This window comes from Lucilia cuprina, chromosome 4, assembly GCF_022045245.1.
Source record: "Lucilia cuprina isolate Lc7/37 chromosome 4, ASM2204524v1, whole genome shotgun sequence".
Lineage (NCBI taxonomy): Eukaryota > Metazoa > Arthropoda > Insecta > Diptera > Calliphoridae > Lucilia > Lucilia cuprina.
The window spans coordinates 31,885,968-31,907,094 of record NC_060952.1 but is presented as its reverse complement, the minus strand read 5'-3'; the positions used below and the strand labels follow the sequence as shown (position 1 = coordinate 31,907,094).

General features: G+C 31.7%; 3 protein-coding genes across 3 annotated transcripts; 1 reads left to right on the top strand and 2 right to left on the bottom strand.

Annotated features, from left to right (window-relative positions):
* Positions 1 to 642: 642 nt before the first annotated feature.
* Positions 643 to 6,766, top strand: LOC111683471 (sodium channel protein Nach). The gene is made up of 11 exons (XM_023445544.2): positions 643 to 815; positions 879 to 1,207; positions 1,570 to 1,773; positions 1,869 to 2,058; positions 3,796 to 3,923; positions 3,993 to 4,113; positions 4,172 to 4,321; positions 4,398 to 4,602; positions 6,107 to 6,272; positions 6,339 to 6,448; positions 6,510 to 6,766. Exons 2-11 carry the CDS (start codon positions 921 to 923, stop codon positions 6,674 to 6,676), a joined length of 1,728 nt encoding a protein of 575 aa, XP_023301312.2. The 5' UTR covers positions 643 to 815; positions 879 to 920; the 3' UTR covers positions 6,677 to 6,766.
* A 1,978-nt stretch (positions 6,767 to 8,744) lies between these two features.
* On the bottom strand, positions 8,745 to 12,380 carry LOC111683475 (pickpocket protein 28-like). The gene is made up of 5 exons (XM_046950518.1): positions 12,216 to 12,380; positions 11,938 to 12,148; positions 9,228 to 9,396; positions 9,001 to 9,113; positions 8,745 to 8,767 (listed from the first exon to the last, which is right to left on the bottom strand). Exons 1-5 carry the CDS (start codon positions 12,378 to 12,380, stop codon positions 8,745 to 8,747), a joined length of 681 nt encoding a protein of 226 aa, XP_046806474.1.
* A 790-nt stretch (positions 12,381 to 13,170) lies between these two features.
* LOC111683476 lies at positions 13,171 to 17,017 on the bottom strand. Its single transcript, XM_023445549.2, has 2 exons — positions 16,854 to 17,017; positions 13,171 to 13,381 (listed from the first exon to the last, which is right to left on the bottom strand). Exons 1-2 carry the CDS (start codon positions 17,015 to 17,017, stop codon positions 13,171 to 13,173), a joined length of 375 nt encoding a protein of 124 aa, XP_023301317.1.
* Between the last annotated feature and the right edge of the window lie 4,110 nt (positions 17,018 to 21,127).

Below are 21,127 nucleotides of genomic sequence, written 5' to 3'. Positions count from 1 at the left end.
ACACTGAAAAATAATTCATTCAGTTCCTTTTTTCATGATAAGAAGCACACCAGGCCCGATAGTGGCCTAGGTGTATTTCTTTGAATTTGATGTAGTATAACTATATCAACCTCCTATCAACCTAACCTAACATTATAACAACGGATGTGTATAAAATAAAAAACAACATACAGTTATCAATTAGAGAACCACTGTTGTTATTTTTCGTTGTCGTTTCGATTACGCTTTGTGTCGCGTTGACACCGCATCATTGTAATTTCGACAATGAAATGTTCTGTTTGACAACATAGTGTTATTACTTTGATAATAAATAGTTTTCACTCAGACAAGATACCATATTATTAAACATTAAAAAGAATCGTATTTGGTCGTAGATTGAATCCGCATTTATGATTTGGCATTTTTACTTTGACAACGCATGTTATTAAAAAATTATACACACTTTGGTGACAATTTAGTACCAAATGTGAAGTAGACTTCCTTTGTGTAAGGGTTTCAGCTTTAAAATTTAACTAAAATCCCTTAATTGGGTTATTCTTAAATTTTCTTTCTATTTACATTCATAAAACCAATATCTCTCTCTTTTCAGGTATCACTTGAAACTCTAACAGTACTATCATTACAAGCATGCACAATATCTACTGTAGGGTAACTCCAGCAAGGCACGTATGTTGGTTGTTTGCTGCGTCCGTAACACATATAAAAGTATTGGCAACAAAGGCAATTGTTTGTTTGAAAGTCAACGGCAGTTGTAATTTATTGTTACTGTTGGATAGTAGTAATAATACTACAACTACAATAAAGTTACTATATTTGTATATTTTCTTGTTGTTTTGTTGCTTAACTCTCTTTTAAACAAAATTGTTTTTTATTTTCAGTATTTTTTGAACCAAGTCCAATACCGCGACTACTTAATAAACATGAAAACATATCCGTTGGCATACCAAAACCAACAACATCAGTTAAAACAACAACGCAAAAAACGTAAGCTACAACAACAAGAGCTGCAGCATAAATATAAAGTTGGTAAAGAGGAAACGGATGTTGCACTTGTTGTTGGCCGGGCAGCATGGTGGATTCCTGTATTGGCAGCAAACAACAATATGCGAAATTTAACATTCGCCGAAGCATTGAGAGATTTTCTACAAAATGTTTCATTTCATTGTTATGGAAAATTAGTTGAAACAGGACGTCGTTATCAAGAGAGGTACGAATTTGAATGAGTGTTTTCTGCGAATTTTTTTATATACCAATAGACGAGCTAACCATATGAAGGAATAACAAATTGGTTATTTCTTTGTTCAAGAGTGTGTGTAATAGCCTACTTGATGTACGCAAGCATGTATTTGATTTTTGTACACCAGCGTAGCACGTTAGTAATTGGCCAATACACCCACATTTTCTTTTCATTTCCTTTTTTCATCGGTTTTTTTTTTGTTTTTCGACATTTACATTCCTTTTATATTGTTGTTACAAATAACGTTCGTTCATTCATTCCAATACACTTTTTGCCAAAAGTAATACAAGAAAGAAAATTAATTACATAGTCTATTTATTTTCGGAACCCAGACTATTTTGGTTGGTTTTCCATATCGCAGCATTGTCTACGCTAATTATTTTTCTCTTGAATAATCGCAATACTGGGGGTCAACTATTGACGACCACCATATATGATCCTTTGTATCCTATACGTATGGTACCATTTCCTGCAGTTTCTATTTGTTCAATTAATCGCATCTCCAATGCGTCAGCCACACGCTACGCTGAAGAACTGTAAGTTTTTTTCTCTATAAATATAGTCATCGTGGATTTTAATTAGTTAGTGGATTTTAATTGTTGTTTAACTTTCATCATTACATCTGTTCTAGTAATAGAAAGGATCCCCGCAAACGTGGAGTAAATTACTTTTATGAACAAATAAAAATGTTGCAATACAACTATTATGTACAAGATGACATAAGCGATTACTATAAGGCACTGACATTTCAACGATTTCTGGATATTTACGATCGAGAGGATTCAGAATTATTCTATAATACCCGAAGACGAATGGCTAAGGTAAGCAAAGTTTATAACAATTATATTACAGGATACATCCATATATGAACTAAGCACATTTTATATTTATGTAAATTTCTAACGTTAGGTAAGGTTTATAAATGGATGTATATTATATTAAATCCGAATAAATACATCTATCCTGAATAACATCACATATTCTGTGTCTGTTATGTGATCAGGCATGTCCGATGATTGTGTATAGGTTAGGTTGATAGGAGTATGTATACTACATCAAATCCGAAGAAATACACATAAGCCACTATCGGGCCTGTTGTGCGCTCCTTATCATGAAAAAAAGGGAACTGAAAGAATTATTTTTCAGTGTTCAGAAACTCAGTTTCCTAAACGTAATTCCTAAGAATCTTCCAATCAGTGTTAGTCATGAATGTTATTTCCGGAATAACATCACTTTCAAGATACTTGGATCTAACTTTGACGAATGCTTGGCAGTGACAAAGAAAGTGCTCCAGAGTTTTACTGACCTCTCCACATTTTCTACATACATTTGAATCTGCATGTCCAATTTTGCAAAGATGTGCTCGTAATCATGTAAGTACATTCAGAATACGTAACAGCATTCTAACTTCAGACTTGCTAATTTTGAGGTGATTTTTCGCCTTGCTCTCTTCAGGGTCGACCCATAGGATTTTCATGGTTCTGCCAACTGTTTCATTATTCCAAGAGGTCTTTATGGGATTCTTTCACACATATTTTTAGTTCAGCTTTTGTTGCGTCGAATGGTTTTGCGTTTGTCAGATTAAATGCCTCGAGCTCTTTTCCCTTTAAAGCTATTACATTTGCCCTTTCGTTACCGACTACTCCCCAGTGGGTTGGTACCCATATGATGTAAACCTCACCTCTGGGAGAGTATTCAGTTAAAGATTGTGTATAACTTTAAAATGTGTCCAATATATATTGATAACGTCTCCTATATCCGCTTTTTACAAGTTCGCTTAAAGTTATAAGTCGTTCGGCTGTAAGCGCCGCCTTATATCTTAAATATGTTTAAATGGGTGAAACATCTAGCAACGTCGTCAGAGCTTTGGTTGAAGTAGTACACATGGCACCATTTATACCCAAGCAGCATGTACGATAAATTCCCTGTAGTAGTTAAATATTACATTTTTAGTTATAATACGACTAAGACCCCATTTCATGCCTATCATACTATCATACATATGGTCTCCCCACCTTCATTTTCTAAGTACTTAATTTTGTCTATCACAGGTTTTTTCTTCCAGGAAGCAGGGTTCCTAACGTTACTAACTTTCTGACTTACTCATCATCGCACAGCTCAAACATTTGAAGCAAGAAAGTTGAATTTTGAACAGAAGATTGGGAACTACTGCCAAATAAGTGGGGATTTTGGAAATTCAAATTTTAAGGGGGAAAGCTACAACAAAACTGATTAAATGAAAATTTTAAAAGAAAATTTAGTTTTCCAACTGGTACCTTTTCTGGTACATTATTGTAAAAATTGTATTTTTATATTATAAAAGCAAGAAACTAGCAGCATCTCGATTGATAGAAAATCTACAGTACGTTTTTGGATTATTTTTTTAAAATACGATGAGGGTAGCGATGCATACCGAGTAATTCTAATATTATATATAAATATTAATGTTATATAGAAAAGAAAAATAATTTTGGATTCGTAACCAATCAATTTAATTTTTGTAAAATTTTGGAAATAATTAAATGACAACTGAATATATTTTCGTCTTATAATTTCAGCTTACACCCAACTGTTCAGATATTTTAGTACAATGTCGTCTAGGTGGCAAATACATTAATTGTGCTGAAGAATTTAAGGAAACATTTACATCAAAAGGTCTTTGTTGTACATTTAACAACAATAAAAAGTAAATAATTTAAATATATGTAATTTATTAAATACTTAATAGCATGAATAAATACTTTTTCCCATAAAGGTATTCAAAAGTACGTAGTTTTCGCAAACGCTATTTTGGTGAAAACTTAGGCTTAGTATTGTTACTAAAGGCACCACATGACGATAATTTCTATAAAATGTTTACTCTAGATGGATTTATAGTAAGACCTATTTTTTTAAGAAATTACAAATACAAAACGTTATCTATTATAATTTTAGGTAAATATACATTCACCATCTTTATATCCTGATCATTCATCGGGTGGTGTTGAGGAGCGTTTTGTACAAACTGGTATTGATACATATTTAGCAGTTACACCACGCATTTTTGAAACGGTTAGTGAAGCGAGATTTCTAAGACCTAAAGCGGTAAGTTTAATAATGTGTTAGACGATTCATATCGTTTAAAAATTGACTATTTATTTGAAAAATTCTTTATTTACAGCGCAATTGTTTATTTAATGATGAAATTCCTCATTTATATGGAAATGGTTATACTTTTAATACTTGTGTTACACTTTGTCGTATCCGTAGTATTTTCATTCTGTGCGGTTGTATGCTATTTCCAACACCCTATGAAAATTTAACCAATCCTATTGATACGGTATTCTGTAGTTTACAACATAAGGAGTGTTTAATGCGTTATGATTGTAAGTATCTACTTTATAAATTCATAAGAATTTTAAAGGAATCAATTTATTACTATCATAATAATGTAGAGAAGTGTGTCAGAAAGTGTGCAGCTTTTTGTTTTAAAAAGTAACTGAGCAACTCTTCTTATAGAAAAGTGATCAGTTATTGAGCAACGCTTCTTATAGAAAAGTGATCAGTAATTAGGCAACTTTTCCTATAGAAAAGTGATCAGTAATTGAGTAACTTTTCTTATAGAAAACTGATCAGAACTTGAGCAACTTTTCTTATAGAAAAATGATCAGTAACTGAGCAACTTTTCTTATAGAAAAGTGATCAGTAACTGAGTAACATTTCCTATAGAAATGTGATCAGTAATTAAGCAACGTTTCCTATAAAAAGTGATCAGTAACTGAGTAACATTTCCTATAGAAAAGCGATCAGTAACTGAGCAACTCTTCTTATAGAAAAGTGATCAGTAACGGAGTAACTTTTCCTATAGAAATGTGATCAGTAATTAAGCAACTTTTACTATAGAAATGTGATCAGTAATTAAGCAACGTTTCCTATAAAAAAGTGATCAGTAACTGAGCAACATTTCCTATAGAAAGGCGATCAGTAACTGAGCAATTCTTCTTATAGAAAAGTGATCAGTAATTAAGCAACTTTTACTATAGAAAAGTAATCAGTAACTAAGCAACTTTTCCTATAGATAAGCGATCAATAACTGAGCAACTCTTCCTATAGAAAAGTGATCAGTAACTGAGCAACTTTTCCTACAGAAGAGTGATCAGTAAATGAGCAACTTTTCCTATAGAAAAGTGATCAGTAACTGAGCAATTTTTCTTATAAAAAGTGATCATTAACTGAGCAACTTTTCCTATAGGAAAGTTATCAGTAATTGAGCAATTTTCCCTATAGAAAAATGATTAGTAACTGAGCAACATTTTTTATAGAAATGTGAACAGTAACTGAGCAACTTTTCCTACAGAAAAGTGATCAGTAACTGAGCAACTTTTTCTATAGAAAAGTGAGCAGTAACTGGGCAACTTTTTCTATAGAAAAGTGATAAGTAACTGAGAAACTTTTTTTATAGAGTGATCAGTAACTGAACAACTTTTCTTATAGAAAAGTGATCAGTAGCTAAGCTAATTTTCTTATAGAAAAGGGATCAGCAACTATGCAACTTTTCTTATAGAAAAGTGAACAGTATCTAAGCAATTTTCCTTATATAAACTGAGGAACTTTTCTATTTAAAAATTTGTAACTAAATTTGTCCCTTAACAATTGTTTATGAAATCCAAGTTTCAAATGATCAAAGATTTTTAGAATATTTTATATAGCTTGTACTAATCTTATATATAATTGTTTAATTATTTGAATGAATTAATTCCTAGTAAAAACTGTTAATGTCATTTACAAACAATATCGAATTATATTATTCTATAAACATTGTCTGGCAGTTAAACAAGTATATAATGGAATTTATTTTACAATAAAGACATATAATTGTTTTTTCCCCAGTTAAATGGTATAATGTCATAACACAAAGACAAAATATACATGGTCTTGAACGTGAAATGGAAGATGCATTATATTGTCCAGATTGTTTACCCTCTTGTACTGAAACGAAGTATAGTGTCCAAGTAATGGGTTTGCCATTAAATGAATACAATATGAAATCATTTCCGTAAGTGTTATGAAAATATTTAAAGTATTATATTGTTTTATTAGAATTTTTAATTTATGTTTTCAGTGAATATAAGAAAAATTATTCTGATTTAGCTTTGGTACGTATATTTTTTGGAGAAACAAGTGCCATTTACTTTAAAAGAGTATTGGTGAATTCATGGTTCGAAATATTTAGTGAGTATTCTTGGATATGCAAGAATTTTGATGGTAATTTATTTTTTTTTTTTAATTTTAGGTCATGTTGGTAATATTTGCGGTATTATAGCTGGATTTTCTTTAATCGGAATTTGTGAAGTGCTTTTCTTTTGTATACAACAGCTATGTAGAGCCTATAAAAATGAAGCACAATTGGATGGAAATCGTAGGTTTACTAGAGATCAGCCCCTAATGATATTACCATAAAATATTGGAATTTGTTGAATACTATTTCAGAATTGTTAAATGTAAAACAACTAAAATAATTTAAGAATAAATCAGCTCGGATTAAGGGCACGAAGCTTGAACAATGTCAGATTTAAGCCAAATTAATATATTAATATAATAATTAATTAAGAGTGATATATTCAGTAATGCCGAATCTTTTATACCCACCATCAAACCATATGCCCGAAAATGAATGCTTCCCTCATTTGTGAACCGATTCTCTTACAACTTTGTACAGCGATTGTGCGTCACACAGAACTTTTCATCGCTATACTCGTATTTTTAAGAATAATGAGATCAATTATGGAACGATCTTCATAAAATTTTGAAGATGGATTTTGGATCGAATGAATCATTTTTATGTCGACATTAATGAGCGTTAGTCTTATCAATGTAATTCTGGTCTGAATCTCACAAAATTTTGTAGAGACATTTTCTATTTATTTACCGTTATACTCATAGTATTAAGTCAGTATCCCTTTCACGCACAAAACTAAACCGCTGAATTTTTTATGGATATGACTTACCACACACTTTATTTTGACGTATATTGATCAATTTTGATAAAAAAAAGGAGAAAGTGTTTTTGAAGGATATTGTCCTTTTTAGCATCTAGTGACATCAAATTCTAAAAAAATAACTTTCTTTTCTTTGGAAATAACCATTTACTGTAGCTGTGTACTCAAAATTACGCTCAAAATCTAGAAAAATTAAAAAAACTTGGGATACTGGTGTCCCGTATACGTAAAAGATTTAAAGTCCTTATGCGGAGAACCTTATGCGGAGAATAGGGTCAATTATTGACCTATTCTCAAAAGAATAACAATTGTTCCGTTGTTAGTCACATATTCAGTAGAGCGCTTAAAAAATGATTCGAAAATAATCCCGATATATGATTGAAATCTGGTTATTTGAAAAAAAATAACAAAATGTATACCAATCATAGAATTGATCATCGTGGTGATCATATTTCAAACAGTTGAATGATCTAAAATGATTTCTTATGTAATTATTTTTATTTGTAATGGAACAGGAACACTTACACTTAAAAATGTGTCAAAACTGATTAGAAAAGGGGTTCAGGGTTTATATGATTTGGCAAAAAATTTTTGTGTGTCCTAAAATGAGTAGATATATTCCTCATTCAGTACCGAACTTATCCTGAAATATTGACTTTATCTTACATCAATCTTTTAAGCGCAACTTACTCTTCCCTCGAATTTAGGTTTAAAGCACAGCCACTACACGGATCCCGAAGGAACCTTAATCAACTGACCAGCCAGGACATAGTCCTGCGGGCAACTCGCCACCCGTAGTACCAGATTATGCGATGCTCTGGTTTGACCTCTTTTCAATCTATGCAAGGACTAAGCCAGGCAGTAGACTGTAACCAATTTTTTAGTCCCGGCCAGACTAGAGGTATTAGCAACTCCTTTATTCCCCGGGATTGCAACAACACCAAAGTGGAGGCTTCACCAAGGTAGCATGCCAAGTTTCTTTTAAGTGTCCCGCTTTGTCCCACATTCGTAAGATTGAATGCTTGTAGGAACACAATTATCTTAATGATGGGCCGATAAAAATCCGCTTCGGGTATAAAGAGGGGACCAATAATGTACCCAAGTGTATTGGTCTTGCTCTTTACTGACTGTTTCTTTCTTAAAGATATATATTATGTAGCTAATAACAAGAACTTTCATACTTTAGCAAATATTTGTGCTTATTTTTAATCGAAAATTATAATTAGAAAATGGTTGTCAATAAATCGATATTTAGAAAAAAAAAGAAAGGAATCAATTTGAAAAATGATTTTCAATCGGTTGAAAACTAAAATCTACTTATAACATATTTCTGATGTTATGAACATCAGTTCAAATTTGTGTACTTACCAACGATGTAATTAAATAATAACCTAACCATTACATTGTTGGATTATAAAAAAATAATTTAAATTACATATATTTACTTTCACACCTTTTATTATTTTTATTTTATTAAAAACATACGTACATACATACTTATTTAAGGTAAAATATACAATTTCTTAGACTTAGTTTTCGTCTTTTTGCCATTCTGCAAAAGTTGTGAATGATTTTCACTGTTAGAGATAAACATTTTTAAGGCAATATATAAATATTTTATGATAAAAAATAATATTTCAAAAACAGCCACCATAGAAAAGCCCAAAAATATTGAAACAATATTACCAACAGTACCTTTAGGGGAAAGATGAAAATGCAAATATTTATATTCACCTAGATTCAGGTGACAACAAACATTGTTTGAGAAACTTAATAAACACTTACTAAATGCCTCCTCCCAGGTATTACTAATCACACGCTTATAGAAGAGAGCAGTAGGTTCACCAAAATACACACGCAACACTGACAAGTCCTCCAGTTTTAAATTAAAATCATCACTAAGAACGAAGAGGAAAAATTAGACGAAGGAAAAGGAAATCCCCATAACGGTGGTAGTGTTAGAAATAATGCGTTGGTTTTATTAAATTTCATTGAATTTAATTTAAACTTACCCCACATTTTCCGGTAAGACCAGACGATCTGTAGGTAGAGACATCATGGAAATATCATATTGTGTATCATCACACGATGGCAGACACTGAGGACAATATAAGGCCTCCTCTACTTCACGTTCTAAACCCAAAATGCTAATGCGCTTTGTAAGCACGTTACGCCATTTAACTAGATATGAATTTAAATGACAATTTAAAATACTGTTTCTCTTCTTTTTTTTCTTTGTTCTTGGTGCTGAACTGCTATATACTATTCTACTTTAGCGAAAACCAACCAGCAGGGAAGTAGTGGGTTTGAATAAGACATGAAGGTAATTATTAACATGTGTGTTGCTTAGAAATGATGACATTACATGATTCTAGTACTATACAAACGTATCATATGAATGTATCCATTTTCATACAAAGATGTGAGGAGTGTGCTATGGCAGGCAGTAACTACAGTAGTGTATAGTCGTGTTAGAAATGTGATATGAAACCATTAAAGTCGCAAAGAATAGGTATATTTAAGAAAAAGCAAAAAAAGGGGTATTGTTTATTATAATTATGCTTATCAGAGGAAATGGTTCATTGATTTTATTAAGGTGGATATGGATATGGTTGGTAGGTGAATGATAGAACATTTGGTTTTTATACATGAACATCATATGTTTATAGTTAATAATATTGAGTATTTTTTTAATGGAATACAATAAAAACTACAAGTGTCCTAAGAGTGTACTTGGTGCCAGTACTTTAAAAGTGTTAAGAAAGAGTAGAAATAAAATAAAGCTATTTTAACAATCATTAGAATAGGTAAACATTATTTTAAAAATTCTATTTTTAATATTAGCTTATCAAGAATAGCGTGGATAATATAAAGTGTATGTGCCTATTAAATGCTTACCAATTGATTCACAATCGCTTTCTTTCTAAAAGACAAAAGATCCTTTAACTTATATATGTCTAGCAAAAAAAAAAAAAAAAAAACTTCCAAAGAAGCGAAAAAGAGGTAGAATGTACTTCATGGAAGTGCTGAAAAAGACCTGAAGAAGTGATGATTTAAGCACAGCGACTTCTCATAGGAGGGATGTTCTTTTTATTTAATTCTAAATACACTACTTCTGAAGTAATTTTCAGCATAGAAAAAATATAAATATTTTAGCTTCTTCGGAAATCAATAAGCATCACTTCCACAGAAGGCAAAAAACAGTAATTGCTACTTTTGAAATAGTGATAAATGTTATTCTTTTGGAAGTACTTAGCATTTTCTGCTGGGATAGGCAATTGCGTATCAGATGGTTCAAGTGAGTGTTTATGTCTGCCGCAATTTAGGCTCGATGGAGGGTTAGGTTAGCTAATGACAGTGAGATGCTGATTATCTGAAAAGGTCGATACCGGCATCACTCTGTATAATCAATATTACCGGTTAATTGAGTGACTATTTTAAGTATCTTCACAACTTTTAATCTTGTTTGATTGATTTAAAACTTTGAAATTAATGAAAACAAAATTAATTTTTCTTTTTCGCCTAATTTATATTGACCTTTTAGTTGACCCAACAAAAAAGGATCTTCCAAAGCAGCGAAAAATAAGTAGAATTTTCTCTATGGAATTACTGAAAAAGACAGGAATAAGTTATCATTTCAGTAATAAAATATACTTCCACAGAAATTGAAAAAAATGCTACTTTTGTGGTAATAAATGTTATTCTTTTAGACGTACTTCTTTTTCTTTTTGCTTGGTATAATCGACGTATCTTTGTAACTAATTAACGTAAAAACAGCTAAGGAAACTTATCATAATTTTGATAAAAATTGGTAAAAATTGACGATGCACAGTGGTACAGAAAAAGTAAACTTCTAAGCGGTTAGTCCGATTTTAAAGAAATTTGGAGAGAGGAGGTGTTATCGAGTTGTTCTTGAGATTTTTTTTTTGCCTAAAGTAGAATTTTACATTAATTTTACACCGGGTACCCTGGATATCAAAATTTTATATTTTTTTATCCACCATTGAAAAAAATTGGGGTAGGGTAGAAGAGGGATCATTCGCCACAGTGGCACATCAGAGATACAGGCCCGGAGTCTTAAATCAGCGGCGGTTGGCCGCCGGTAATATTTTGCAAGCCGCCCACCATCGACTTCTTTCGGCTCAAACGTAGCCGCTGATAAAAAATCGCATGTATTTTAGAAAATAATTCAACCAATTTGAACGCAGTTGCCACTAATTTAAATTCTTACGGAAAATTGAAAAGAGTTGCACTACTATAACTACTATGAAAAGAGTAAACTACTATAACAATGACCATTTTCTGCAGAAAAAAACTTATGTAGAGACAGGTTTTTATAACAGACTATTATAAAAAGAATTTTCAAAATAATAATCGCTTATAAGTCAATTTCACGGTCAATTGCAATTTCATATAAGCCAAATTCTCTCTATCGAATTTTATGAGAATCTGTCCATAATTGAATCTACCCACATATAAGGTCCCCTTAAAAAAAATACTTCAACGTTCAACACTGGACTAAAAATGCAAGTAAATCAACCTGATGTTTATGTATATAATATTCGGATTTAGTGATGATGAAGATCAAGCAAAAATTACTTTTTGTACGAATGCGTTAATACTATATTAGTGCAGATTTTGTATAATTCAAAAACAATATTTGTGCTATAAACATACACACATTTTACATTTAAATAAATGTTTTCCAAAAATCTTACTCACAGTTATAACGATTCATACAAGCAACATGATGTAAACTACAGTAAGGAACTCCAACTTTCTCCATATATTCTAAAGGCATATAAAATGGAACACAATTGCATAAGGCAGCAATGCTACGAATACGACATCGTGTTATACAATTGGAAAAAGTATAAGTATTGCGTAAAAGCAAATCCGGATCAGGTGATTCGTCATCAAAATAACACTTTCGCTAAAATATGAATAATGAACGAATAAAACATTTTTTTAACCTAAAACATACATTTCAAAATGCTTACATATGTTGGATCAAAAGTTCTTAACTGTTCGCTGGTATCCATAAACTTGGCCCTAATCGCTATGAATGATTCCTCGTTATTCATGGGAAATACTTCAATAGCACTACCCGAACCAATATCAGGAAAATCATTAGGATTATGAATAATAACAACATAAGCATCCATATTTAGTAAAGGAACCATATCATCAGAATGTGAAGAATTTAGTAGGACCGTTAGACCCAATTCCGAGGTAATTAAACGAAAAGTAGAATTACGTTTCCTATAGCTTTATTCGATTAAATATGTTAAATCAAATTATTGTCATCTAATAAAATTTTAATTAACAAATCCTACCTATTTTTTGAATTAAACGTACAACAAGGTCCATACATAGTAAGACCTTCTTGAAATGCATTTTCGGCAAAACAGTCTATTTCCTTGCCGTTTAAAAAACATTTCGCAATTAAATTTCTACAGTTGGGTGTAAGCTTTTTAGGAATTCAAATATTATATTTAAAATATTTTGAAATAATAAAAATTTATTTTAAACTTACCATTTTAACAGTTCTTAATAAATCGTAATAGGTTTCATTTTCATCCGTTCCATAAATATCAAGAAATGATTGAAATCTTTCAAATTCATCAAAATCATCAACTCGTTGAAATTTATAATATAAACTATTGAAATGTTTCACGTATTTGATGAAATGTTGTGCGGATCTATTACGAGGATCTTTAAAAGATCTGAAAATATTTAGAAATTTAAAAAGATCATTAATAGTTTAGAGCCATAGCATTATAGAATATTAAAAATTCTGTATACTATTGTGATTTAATCTTATTTTAGTCAAAAACTTATTTATTTGTTGCAAGTTTTTTTTGGGAAATTTCTTTAACTTCCTTTCCCTAAGCACTTTATTTCCTTTGAATTTCCTTTTCATTTCTTTTTTTATAGTTTTAACTTAAAACACACTTACAATTCATATGCATATCTTTCAGCTGCCTGTCGTGATATACGATTATTGGAACATATTGATACACCGGGAAATGGCATATTCTCTATTGGATACAGTGGATCATGTAAATTAAGTGCAAAATATTGAAGGACAAATTGATCCCATGTGTATGACAGTATAGTTATCACAACGGCCAAAGTTGTCACATGTAGACAGAACCAAATTAATCTGTAAAAATAAAGTAAAAACATCAGAGATATAAAAAGTTAAAAACGAGAAAGAGTGCTATATTAGGCTGTGCCGAATCTTATATACCCTTCACCATGGTGTGATAAAACAGTCACTACCAAAAAATCCTCAACATGCTTAATTTCATGCTTCTATATTCTATATTCTGAAAAATTTAAAAAGTACCTTTTGCAGAACGAAAAAGTACCAATAAATCCCCATTGATTTGTTCTCGTCTTAACCGGGCTCTACATACTTAATTTCAAGTTTCTGGGTTCATTATTATGGAAAACTCAAAAAGTACCTTTTGAAAAATGAAAAAGTACCAAAAAGATCCCTTTTATGTGATTTCACCTAATTCCGAATCTACATACTTAATTTCGTGTTCCTAGGTTCAATATTATAGAATATTCAAAAAGTACATATTGAAAAACAAAAAAGTACCTAAAAGTTCCCTAGCTTCTAACTTAAGCCAGGCTCCACATACTTAATTTCATGTTTCTAGCCAATAACAACACATAAGTACTGCTCTCGCTCTGCAACTCTTGCTCTGCTGCGCTCGCTCTACTACACTTGCTCTGCTGCTCTCGCTCTGCCTTGTATTTATAAACAAGAGTACAAAAACAAAATTTACTGTATGATTTTGTTTTTTGCAATTTTTGTTTGAGTATGAATAAAAATTCTCAGCTTTTGATGAAATTTACAGAGGTTGTCTCGGATTTTTGCTCATATCTCCGTTATTTTGCAGATTTTAAATAGCGATCTTGCCGAAAGCATTTCTAACAGAATTATTGAAGATTCGGATCTCGCCGGTATCTGGGGTCCTCCAAAAACTGATTTCAACAAACAAACAGACGGACATGGCATAATAGACTCCGCTATCTATATGGATCCAGAATATATATATAGTTTATAGGGTCGGAAAATTATATTATAGAAATTATAAACGGAATGACAAACTCATGTTTACCCTTCTTACGAAGGTATAACAAGTAGACCATAATAAAAGAAATATATACAAGGATGCAATAATGTGGATGGTTTATTAAGAAAATATATTAAATCAAATTTGTTGCTAGGCATTCGAAGAAATAAAGTACATTTACCATTAACTTTTATATTTAAATTTGATTTCTAGACCCCACACCTATCCTATAATGTCCTTCTGGCTGGCTCGCCATGTAAAACTTTCAAGTTGGTTACCAACAACTCAATTTACTATCGATAGTCGGATCATAAGTTTATTTTTAAGATAAATCACTTAGATCATTTAACCAATAAATGCTTGTTATTATGCATACGGTTTATGGTCCTTTAAATTTGCAAATACCACCAGTTATTTAAAAGAATGTTACCTTTTTTCGTATAGTCTATTTTGCATAATTGGAAGATTTTAAAAATCTCTTTAAAATAAGTTTAAGTTTTACTTATATTGAATAAAATAGGGATCTTATTATTGTTCCTTAAACAGATATTGAATCCAAACGAATGATGGAATTCTTTAATAAATTATTGCACATTTAATATGTCAACTCATAGATTCTCTTTCTTAATGCAAACATAACGCTTTTTATTACTTATATTCGTGGGTTCATAGATAATTTATTACAGCTTTATTTCTTAAAAATTAACAAAAATCCACACACCATTATGACGATCGTATTAAAATCGCACACTCTTGTAAAGTCAATTGACACTTAGTGTAAACCGCTCTCACCTTAGTGTTACTAAAATCTCTATATCAATGATATAGAGGTGACTATAAATATGTGAAGTTATCTGGCTGGGGTACCCCCCGGGGCATGTTACCTTGGTGAAATCTCCACCTTGGTGTTATTGCAATCCCGGGGTAAAGATGTGCTCCCAATACCTCTAGTCTGCCGGGACTACAAACTGGTGATGTTTAATGTCTCCGGGAGATTGATTTCACCTGATGTTGGAAGTTGTCTTTCCATTTATTGACTTAAACCAGTGATTGTTTTTTTCTGCATTGGGTTTGAGCCCAAGGTGCCTGTCATTCTCAACGAGGCTACTATGACAAGAGATTAGAAGCTTGAACATTTCAGCAAAGGTAGACCGTTTTCAAGTCTACCCAGTGGATGAAAAAGACAACCGCCAAGGCAAGTGTTCACATAAAACATTCGTCACTTGCGGTCCAACTAGAGAATCCGAAGTTGGGTATGGGAGATACAGGGTTAAATTAATATTTCGTTGTTAGTGCAGTGTTGTTGCCGAGACAACAGGTTCTTTCAGTGGAAAGACTGATACTCCTGGAATGAATCAGGGGTATAATTTCAGGCTCAACACTCCCGATAGTGGCCTAGGTGTATTTCTTAGGATTTGATGTAGTAAACATCCTCCTACCAACCTATACATCATCCCATCATTCCGCTACTAAGGCAGGAGCTTGAATACTTAATCAAAGTGCTTGTACATGGACCGACAAAGCTATGTACAAAAATTGCCACCGGAGTTCTTCATAAAATAATTCAGGGCAGTGTAGTAAACCGTTCTTAAGTCTACCCAGTGGATGAAATTAGGCCGTAAAGATATTTCTTAGAAGATATTAAACACTCGACATTCGTCACTTGCGGTCCAACTAGAGAATCCAGAGTTGGGCATGGGAGATACAGGGTGAAATCAATATTTCGTTGTTAGTTCAGAATCGTTGTCGATACAACAGGTTCCTTCAGTGGAATGACTCATACTCCTGGAATGAATCAGCGGCATAATTCCGCTACTATGGCAAGAACTATAAGCCAGTGTAGAAATATTTATTACGGATTTTACCAGTTCAAAGTGACTTCATATTTCTTAGTCGATTGCGCATTATGCAACTAACGATAATAACAATTTTGTACCGGCAGAGGCAAATCCATAAAGACTGTCCAGAACATCGGTCTGAGGAAAAGTATTTGACTCTTGCAAAGAAGATAATAGAAGTTGTCAAGTATGATGAATTATACTTGTGCCTATAATATGCATTATTTCGATCTTATCAATTGAACTACTTATACAAAAGAAAAACAAGAAACTACCCAACAGTTTGACAAATAGTCAATGCATCCGAAATAGACAGTGATTTCCATATACGTCTAACCCCGTGGTTGACTCTATTTCATGTCTTTTGTCACGGATGGAATCTTTATAAACAAGGTAAAGACAATCATCACTTTAATATCCTTTTTGGAAGCGAGAGAGTGAATATTTGAGAAGCAAACTTAAGCTTTTTGTTATCTTTTGGTAATCTATAGGGTGCGGATTGACTTCCTCATAGGACAAGCACATGTTCAAAAATAGCTAGTATCCAGTACACTCGGTGGCTTAGGGTAACCGTAAATTGAAGGTTATTAAGGTAGTTTGGAACAGTCCTACCGAACTGCTGGGTATTATATACAAAAATATATGCATTGGCGAAAAAACGATAGGATAGAGAGTATGTAAATGTATTTATAAATGTCTACATACGTACTTTTCATATAAAAATAATTCCGTTTCGAGAAGTTTATTGTAGCCATGCATGGATATATTGCGAAATAAATCTGTCATATCCTGACACAACGTGGTACGACGTTCATGTTCTTTGGGATTTTTTATCCACCATACGGCGTTCGAAGTAGATTTAATATCAACCATTGTTTCTATTTGTTAACGAACTCTCCTTCTCCTTACACTTTTGCAAAATTTCGTAGACTACACTTTAATGTTGGTTAAAAATATATAGCTTTAGTAAGGTCTTTTCTCAATGGCAAAAAAATTTGCCGAAAAAAATTCAACTTGCACGAAAAACAAATAAAATCAACTCAAACGGATATGAATGAACGAAGGCCTTCTTTTGCGATTTTTTTTGTATGTTTGTTTTTGTTTTATATTTATAGACTTAAACACGATGTTTTTGTCATTGTTATCCTTGTTACTATTTGGTATTGGTAGTTATATCCTGTTGTACAACAGCTCTCATATGTTGCTTATGTAGTATGTCGAATGTCCTTGTTTTTCTGGTTTCCTTGCACTGGATTTCATGCAGACTGATGCTGCTGTTGTCGCCGATGAAGTGCGTAAGCGTGCTGTTGACGTGTAATTGTGTCGTCGTTTAAAATGCAGTTAAATGACAACTTAACAACTTTGGTTACTTGATGAGTTGGTAACTTCCCAAAATATGTTCATCGTATACGTTCAAACGTACGCTTTTATAGCCAAAAAGCAATTGTTAATGAAATATTTGTATGTCAGTGTGTATGGATTGGAAAACTTTAAATATTCATTAACACATGTAGCACATACATATAACCAAACATCGTTTTATTAAAGACATTAACATTAAAAAGGGGGGTGTATTTATTTACGGGAAAAACTTTTTAATTACTTGTAATGATGTTTAATTATAACTTAAGTTTATAGCAGGTAAATTGATGCATTACTTAAAACTTAATCAGGCTTTAATATAAAGTTGTCGTCATTTTTTTCTTTAAGACTAACATTTCGATATACAGTTGTGCAGAATTTTGTATGGTTTATGGTTATGAATTAAGGTACACCTTTCGGAATTCATTTTAGAGACGTCATAACAGCAGGAATCCATTAGAATACAAATTTGGTTTCCATTATGACTTCGATATAACTAACATTTACCCCTCCACCATATTTGGTAAGAATCGGTTCATATTTAACCCTAGCCCCATATATAGTCTCTTTCAGTTATAGCAGGGAGTGTATTATACGATTGTATTGGTCCTACACCTTAGTATACCGATCGACTCAGAATCACTTTCTGAGCCGATTAAGACTTGACCATCCGGCTCGCTGGCTGTCCATGTAAACCTTGTGCGCAAGGTATGACCAAAAGGATATTTTGATAATTGTGGAATGAATTTTTTGGCACATGGACGAAATTTCTCCAAACGGAATGTAGAGACATTCAAACATCAGTCTAATTTGGGTCAGGGGGCACGGAAGTTCATATGCCAAAAATATTGCTGACACTTTAGCAAGAGCTAGTACTACGCTTAGCGGAGTGGAAATATATCAGTTCTGTGGTGTTTCACTTCTTGCTATAAAGAGACAGATTATTGAAAACTGCTCCTCTATTGCACATGACATATGGGCAATACCTAGATCGCTGTGGCCACATATAGACCCATACTGGTCTTAACTTCTCCTTGGTATCCTAAGACCAAAAATAGGAATGAAGATGAAACTATTAACCCTTTTCTGCATTTCAATTCAAATCGAAGTTTTCTCCGTTTGGCAACTTTGGTATTTTGCATTTCGATTCGAAGCTCTGTCACTAAAAAAACAACTTACAAAAATGTAGAGCCTGTTCGGAAATGCATCACTGCGCTGCATTTGATGAGCAGCACGTTCGAAAATGCTTCACCGTATAATACTGCAAATGTAAAAAGCATTACTTTAATATATGACGTGCAAACACGCCATTATTCACAAACAAAATTTGTATTTTATAAAAGGTTTATAAAACATAAACCTACACTTCATGCAGCGTAGTGTTGTATTTCCGAACAAGTCCATAGTTACGATCGTAATGCTGAATATACATGTTACTTGCTACTTCATTTTCTTATGATTTCGTTTTTTGTTGGAATACCAATTTTCGATCGTTGCGTAACTGAATGCGGAAACGTAATCGAAATACAGAATATATTGTCTCTATAATTGTCCTGCCTTTGCCAGAGAATATAATTCGAAAACTTTAATGGGTCATAGTTACATGAACATCAATACTATTTTTGTAAAAGTGCTTCAAATGGGGTAGGTACTTAAGTAATTTTCTAAATGTCAGGGGCTTATGGGTGTAGTGTCAGTTATGAACTGATCGTTATCTTCTTTGCTATCATCATATTTTAAAGGCAGTAATGATTATTAAGTAATGTTCTAAAGACTAAAGTAATTTTGTGGGAAAGGGTAAATTATTTACCGATCCTTATAATTTTTTAAGAAATATTTCGAAAGAGATGTACTCATGCCGGTATTGAGCGATAATGTTATAAAATTGCCCTCATATAAGGGACAGAGTCAATCCATATAGAATTTGTAAGAGATTTCGATTTGTTTAACCCTCCGTCATGCACATGTTCCGATAGTCACGTACGTAGCGCATGTATCTGGCGAGATACACTATGTATTTCAGTACATTTATATGAAAAATATGCCATTTTAGTAACAATATTTTTAGAGGGTACCTGGAGACTCAAACCCCTAACCAAATTAGAAATATATTAAAATCACGGTTAAATTAGTAAAATATCTGGCTAGATACATGCGCATGACGGAGGGTTAAAAAAGGTTTATTTTATGCGAGTTTTGACTATTTTACACAAAATATTTGCTATTTCTTTCGAGAAATAAGTATTCCTAGCAAAAATCCACAACTACTACTGGGTTAAAAATGGGAAAAACATTCAAAATCATTGAGCCATTTTTTATTTAAATTGAAAAATTGTTTATTTACTCACAAAAAAAGTTATTGGTATATTATCGATTTCGGGTACAAAGCCAACTATAGGAACAAATTCGGGAAATTCTTTCTTTTTGAAAATACGATTTTTTCGGAACTAATGATGGCAGATTTGAGTCATATGAGGTATATATGTAATGTATTGATTTAAACACGAAATATTTTATAAACATAATTTTCGATAAAGTGTATTCTTAGACGAAATTGGGGAATATGGTACTCTTTTTTAATTAGAACTTTCCAAAAACGTAGAATTTATTACGCTATTTTAAAATTCAAATTTTATTTTTCAATCGATACTTTTTCAATATAGAAACTAGAAACTAAACAGTGCTTAATGAATAATATTCTATACGGAAGAAATTTAGGTACTTTTTTATTTATATTTTAATTGGGTAGCACTCAGGGTTGTTCCAGTTCCAAATAATTTAAATACGTAAGAAAAATTGTTATAGAAACATTATTTGCTAACAATTTATAACATTTCCATTTCTAGCACATAAAGGATAACGTAATTTAAACATTTCTTAGCCGATTAGTGATTGATTTCTTTTTATGAATCTTAAATATTGCACTTAACTTTAAAATTAAATCATTAACAGAAAAAAATGAACATAAATCACTTCAATAAACAACTCTTCTTTTTCATTCACATCAATTACATTAAGTTAAATAAGAATAAAAAAAAACATAGCAGAACAATAAAAGAAAACTAACGCAAGTGATTTATGCAAATTTGATATAAGGACAAGGGAGAAAGAAGAATCCTAATAAAACAATTTAAATAACTAAATAAAAAAAAGCAAACATTTGCAAATTTTTGTAATGAAACATCAATGGATACAAAACAAAGGAAATAAAAAGGAAAATAAACAATATATAAACAGCAAATTGACCCCAATTGTTAAAAGTTTGAAAAAATATAGAAAATTGACATACTAAAGACTTTAGTAAGAAGAAAAGTAAAAAGGGTATAACAATTGCATTACAGATGATTTAGATTTTTGTACAAATAAAACAAACGAACTAATTTTTTTCTCTTACACTTTTTTTGTTTGTTTTTTTTATTTTCAATTTAAATTTACTATCAATTTATACATGTTTAACTATAAACTATAAGCAAAATAAAATAAAAGAAAAGGCAATTACTTAGAAAGGAAAGAAATGGGAAAAAGTATTAAGACAAAGTCAAAGAATACTTCTCTTAGATATTAAGTATGAAATTATAAAAAATATATGTAATTTTTTTTTTTCAAGTTATACATGATGAC

Excerpts from the sequence above, each read along its gene's own strand:
- LOC111683471 (XM_023445544.2), top strand. The coding sequence starts at position 921 with ATGAAAACATATCCGTTGGCATACCAAAACCAACAACATCAGTTAAAA. Across the intron at positions 1,774-1,868 it reads ACACGCTACGCTGAAGAACT|TAATAGAAAGGATCCCCGCA; the intron begins GTAAGTTTTTTT and ends CATCTGTTCTAG. Across the intron at positions 3,924-3,992 it reads ACATTTAACAACAATAAAAA|GTATTCAAAAGTACGTAGTT; the intron begins GTAAATAATTTA and ends TTTCCCATAAAG.
- LOC111683475 (XM_046950518.1), bottom strand. The coding sequence starts at position 12,380 with ATGGATGCTTATGTTGTTATTATTCATAATCCTAATGATTTTCCTGAT. Across the intron at positions 9,114-9,227 it reads GTCTTACCGGAAAATGTGGG|TGATGATTTTAATTTAAAAC; the intron begins GTAAGTTTAAAT and ends CTTCGTTCTTAG. Across the intron at positions 8,768-9,000 it reads TACCTGGGAGGAGGCATTTA|AATGGCAAAAAGACGAAAAC; the intron begins GTAAGTGTTTAT and ends CAACTTTTGCAG.
- LOC111683476 (XM_023445549.2), bottom strand. The coding sequence starts at position 17,017 with ATGGTTGATATTAAATCTACTTCGAACGCCGTATGGTGGATAAAAAAT. Across the intron at positions 13,382-16,853 it reads GAATTATTTTTATATGAAAA|ATTAATTTGGTTCTGTCTAC; the intron begins GTACGTATGTAG and ends TTATTTTTACAG.